The sequence below is a fragment of the Penaeus monodon genome, chromosome 18 (genome assembly GCF_015228065.2).
Source record: "Penaeus monodon isolate SGIC_2016 chromosome 18, NSTDA_Pmon_1, whole genome shotgun sequence".
Taxonomy (NCBI): Eukaryota; Metazoa; Arthropoda; class Malacostraca; order Decapoda; family Penaeidae; genus Penaeus; species Penaeus monodon.
The window spans coordinates 47,263,298-47,268,297 of NC_051403.1; the positions used below are offsets into that span (position 1 = coordinate 47,263,298).

The following is a 5,000-nucleotide window of genomic DNA, read 5'->3' on the forward strand; positions in this document are numbered from 1 at the left end:
TTTAAATTTAATATAGAATTTTTTAATATATGATATTATATATATATTCATAATTATTAATTATGTATATTTACATATATAATTGTATATTTACATATATGATATTCCCATTATGTATTTTACATATATGTTTTTACATATGTATATTTACATATATGTATATTTACATATATGTATATTTACATATATGTATATTTATATATATGTATATTTACATATATGTATATTTATATATATGTATATTTAAATATATGTATATTTATATATATATGTATATTTATATATTAATGTATATTTATTATATAGGGATATTTAATATATATATGTATATTTATATATATATGTATTTTTAAATTATATATGTATATTTATATATATATGTATATTTATATATATATATATTTTATATTTTTAATATATATAGTATTTTTAATATATATTATTTTGTATATTATATATATATATAGATTATATATATATATATATAATAATTATATATAGATAAAATATATATAAAAATATATAATATTATTTTATATATATATATATAATAATATATATATAAAATATATATATAATATATATAATAAATATATATTTTATTATATATTTTATATATATATGATATATATATATGTGTATATGGTGATATATATTTATATTATCATGTATTTATATTATGCTTTAAAACAGTTTAACCAGAATTCTATACATTAGCTGTTACTGAAACATTTCGTTCATAAGAAAAGAAATAATTTGTATAGAAAAGGCAAACTGGAAGACCTTTTAAAGAATAACAAGAAGAAAAGGAATCACAAGAAAATAATCATATGAAGTCAAACCTTTCAATCAAAAAGGAAACCGATTTTCTGCTTGAAGTCTTACTGTAAAAAAAAAAAAAAAAAAAAAAAAAAAAAAAAGAGAGGTTTTCAGAGTCAATTCTTTCTTACAAAAGGGATTTTATTCTTACGTATGAATTATGTACATTAGATATTACAGATAACAGTCATTACCCAAAAGGAATAGAGTATTCTTATCTGGCTGACAATGATAACTACTTACCATCGTCAATAATTAATTCTTCGACGCTTATTCTTAATAAGAACACTTTTTCAATATTTCTCACTTACAACGATGCATATGTTACAGTTCAGGGTTACTTTTTTTCACTGAGGATTAATTACTATTACTATAAGAATAAGTTATAACTTAACATACGTTTGTATACAATATAATATATGGAAATATGACACTAAAATCTAGGCTTCCAAAATAGGGAGAGGAAGAGAGGGAAAAGGGGGAGGAAGAGAAGGAAAAGGGAGAGAAAAGGAAAAGGAGAGGAAGATAATGAAAAGGGAGAGAAAGACAAGGAAAAGGGAGAGGAAGAAAAGGGAAAAGGGAAAGACAAGGGCGAGGAAGAAAGGGAAAAGGGAGAGGCGAGGCAAAGGGAAGATGTCTGGCGACGTCCTTCTCACTGGGCCACGGGCTTCTGTTCCGTGACCCGGTAGTTGTTGACGGCTGGGGGTTTCGAGCACTTGATGATGCAGTACGAGATGAGGATGACCAGCGTGAAGACCGCCATGGCCCCCAGGACGCCGCTGATGATCAGGAGGCCCTTGATCGGGAACTGGTACTCGTCCTGGGGTATGTTCTGCACCAGAATGGACCGGCTTCCGATCTCGAACTCGGGCTCCTCGAGGCTGGTGGTGGTGAAGCGGGAGGTGTTGCGCTCGGTCGGGAAGTGCGCCTTCACGACGGGCCTTCGGTGTACCGGTCTCCTGCTGGCGGGCGCGAGTACCTCGGGGACAGTCTCGTCGCCTTCGGGAACCTTCATGACCGTGATGGAGTGGATGGAGACCTCGGAGGGCCTGATGCCCGGCGGGAAGGTCACGTCGTCGGCGTAGGGGTCTCCGGGCGGAGAGGGGAGCGTGCTGGAGGAGGACCGCGGCGTGAGTGCGGGGTCGGATTTCTTGAGGGGCGGCCTGGCGGTGGTCGTGGGCGCGTCGTCGGCGACGTGCCCTGAGGTAGGCAGCGGGAGGGCGACGTCTGGGGTGGTAGCTGAAGGGGTGGCTGAAGCGACGACGACGGGCGGCTCGGGGAAGACTTGCATCGTCGTCGACAGGGTCTGCGTCGCGCTGGCCTCCGCGGGGACGACGGGGAAGCGGGTGGCGTCGGGGATTTCTTCCGAGGGGGTCGGCTGCGGCGAGGAGGGCCCCGGCTGCGGCGAGGAGGGCCCCGGCTGCGGCGAGGAGGGCCCCGGCTGCGAGGTCGAGCTGGGCGGCGCCGCGGGCTGGTTCGGGCTCGGGCCTGGCAGGACGGCCGCTGCAGCGGACGTGGAAGGACGGGCGTCATCCGGCTGCTGCGTGGGCGTGGCTCGATCGAAGTTTGAGCCGACATCTGGAGTTCCCGAGGACGGTGGGCCGAATTCCGCCCCGGCTGCGCTCGTGGAGCCCTGGGCGCCGTCCACTGGCAAGATGTCTGTCGTGTAGACAAGGTCCGGGAGCCGCTGTTTGCGTCCACCTTTTCCCTTTCTTCTCCTGTTCTTCTTTCCCTTCCTCTTCCTCTCCTTCCTGTTCCTCCTCCTCTCCTCGCCACTGCTGGCCGCCTCGCCGGCCATCACTTCGTCCCTGGCCAAATGAGCGCCACCCCTGAAGGGGCTTCCCTGGGACGCCCTGTGAGCGCCCTCGCCGAAATACAGGGACGAGTCGGCCTGCGAGTCGAAGGCATCGCCTCCGTGCTCGTCCTCCAGTCGCGTCTGCGGCAGACGCGCCTCCGGAGGCTGTGTGGTCGTTGTGGTCCTCTGGTATCCGAGGAGTTGCAGGACCTCATCCTCGTTGGCGCCGCGGTTCATGTATTCGAGGAGCTGGCTGAAGCCGATCCCTCTCTTCTTCAGCAACTCGAAGAACTCGTCATGCGATGAAATGTTTATCATCTGCTTAATCTGCTGGATGGTCAGCAGAGCGGGCTCGCCCCTGGAGGCCGGGTTGCTGTACGGATCGCCGCCGCGACTCACCGGGTCGCGCGCCCTCGACGGGTAGTTGTAGGAGCCTCGGGGAGGGTATTCGTGGGCGTTGTAGTCGACGTAGCTCGGGCGCGGCGAGGTGCTCGGCCGCTCCTCCCGGTCCCAGTTGCGGAACCTGGTGGAGGACCTCTCGTTGCCGCTGGCGCTGCCGGCGCGGCTGTTGTGCCAGCGGCTGTTCTGCTCCTCGTAGGGCCGCTGGGGGAAGCTGCCGTGCGCGCCGCTCGACGCCGACGAGAAGTGCAGGGAAGGAACCTGACTCGACCAGCGCCTGTTGCTCTTCCGCGGGGAGGACCTGCAAAAGAGGCTGTGGTCAGGCCCCGAAGGGAAGCCCCCCTCCCCCGTGGGAGAGGCCTAGCTCCCCGCTCCCAGTGGCAAAACGGGAAGCCTTCGATATATTGGACAGAATAGCAGAGACCACAGAAGCCTTGGCCAGGAACAATATTTCTATTGAATTTTAAATGAAAAACAAAATGAAAGGCTTACGAGACTGACTGTATATTATCATAACGATATATAGTTGTTGTTAAAGTTATTACATCAACATTCTTTCTTAATGGACTTTGAATATGGGCTTACAACTGAATACGAAATGTTCACACACACACACACACACACACACACACACACACACACACACACACACACACACACACACACACACACACACACACACACACACACACATACACACATACACACATACACACATACACACACATACACACACATACACACACATACACACACACACACACACACACACACACACACACACGCACACTCCCTCCCTCCCTCCGGGCGCTTACTCCGTGTCCAGGTGCGACAGGTCCTCGCTTATCCTGTGGCCGAAGGTGTCGGGGCGGCCCTCGGGGGGGCTCGGCAGCCGTCGGGCCTGGGTGTCCCACGCGCCCTCGGCCGCGCCCGCCTCGGCCTCCCGCATGCCGCCCGCGCTCCTCGCGGGGTGGCCGCCGCCCCGCGCCCGCCCGCCCTCGTCGCGGCCCACGTCGTAGCGACTCCACGGCGACGACGGCGACGGCGCCCTCGACCCCGGGGCGCCGGCGTCGCCGAAGGTCGCCGGCTCGACGAGCTGGGGGTCGGGCAGCGAGCGCCGCCCGTGGCGCTGGACGCGTCGGCCACGGCGCCCTGGAGCCCGAGGTGGGCCACGGGCGCCCTGGAGCCCGAGGTGGCGGTGGCCACGGGCGCCAGCGGTTCGTGGCCGCCGCCGCTGCCGACGCGGGAGACGTGGCCCGACGTGTCCTTGGCCTGCCACGTGCTGTAGGGCGAGCGGCTGGCCACCACGGGCGGCCCGGTGTCGCTGCCGCTGTCACTCCTCACAGAGATGCCCACGCCGTGCCCGTGCCCGCTCCTGCAATCACAACTGCTCATCAGTTATTTGGGATTGGCGACGCTGCCATGCTCGCCACGACACCTCAGGGGAAGCGAGAGGGTGGGGGGAGGGGGGGAGGGAGGGAGGGAGAGAGAGAGAGAGAGAGAGAGAGAGAGAGAGAGAGAGAGAGAGAGAGAGAGAGAGAGAGAGAGAGAGAGAGAGAGAGAGAGAGAGAGAGAGGGAGGGAGGGAGGGAGAGAGAGAGAGAGAGAGAGAGAGAGAGAGAGAGAGAGAGAGAGAGAGAGAGAGAGGGAGGGAGAGAGAGTGGGGGGGGGCTGGCACCGGCGCTCGAAAGAGATAGTAGTTTGGCACTGATTTCCATTAGTGAAATTACTGTAATTGGTATTAGTAAAAATAAAATAGACTGAAGACGACAATTTCGAGCCAAATCCAAGTTTGCATTATTTTGGCAAATATCGCGATTCACGAAATTACAGTTATTGGCATTAAAAACCTGTAAAACAACAGCTTTTTCGGACCTTAAACCGAAGTTTGCAACTAAATTTAGAACCCGAAAACAGAAGGAACAGCCATGTTACGAGTCTTAATTAATACAAGGGTCAAAGTGGTTCGTTTCAGAGATCCGAAGCAG

General features: G+C 50.2%; 1 protein-coding gene and 1 long non-coding RNA gene across 2 annotated transcripts in view; both read right to left on the reverse strand.

The window, feature by feature from the left end:
• Window positions 1–939: 939 nt before the first annotated feature.
• On the reverse strand, window positions 940–4,003 carry LOC119584546 (msx2-interacting protein-like). Its single transcript, XM_037933226.1, has 2 exons — window positions 3,829–4,003; window positions 940–3,314 (listed from the first exon to the last, which is right to left on the reverse strand). Exons 1-2 carry the CDS (start codon window positions 3,960–3,962, stop codon window positions 1,472–1,474), a joined length of 1,977 nt encoding a protein of 658 aa, XP_037789154.1. The 5' UTR covers window positions 3,963–4,003; the 3' UTR covers window positions 940–1,471.
• A 261-nt stretch (window positions 4,004–4,264) lies between these two features.
• Window positions 4,265–5,000, reverse strand: part of LOC119584548 — a 2,747-nt gene continuing 2,011 nt past the window's right edge. The window contains exon 3 of the long non-coding RNA XR_005229826.1: window positions 4,265–4,400. This is a non-coding gene — a long non-coding RNA (uncharacterized LOC119584548). The remainder of the gene's footprint in view (window positions 4,401–5,000) is intronic.

Bases quoted from the DNA above. Each gene is read 5' to 3' on its own strand.
- LOC119584546 (XM_037933226.1), bottom strand. From the start codon at position 3,962: ATGCGGGAGGCCGAGGCGGGCGCGGCCGAGGGCGCGTGGGACACCCAG. The intron at 3,315-3,828 runs GTAAGCGCCCGG...CCTCTTTTGCAG, and splicing joins CTGTCGCACCTGGACACGGA to GTCCTCCCCGCGGAAGAGCA.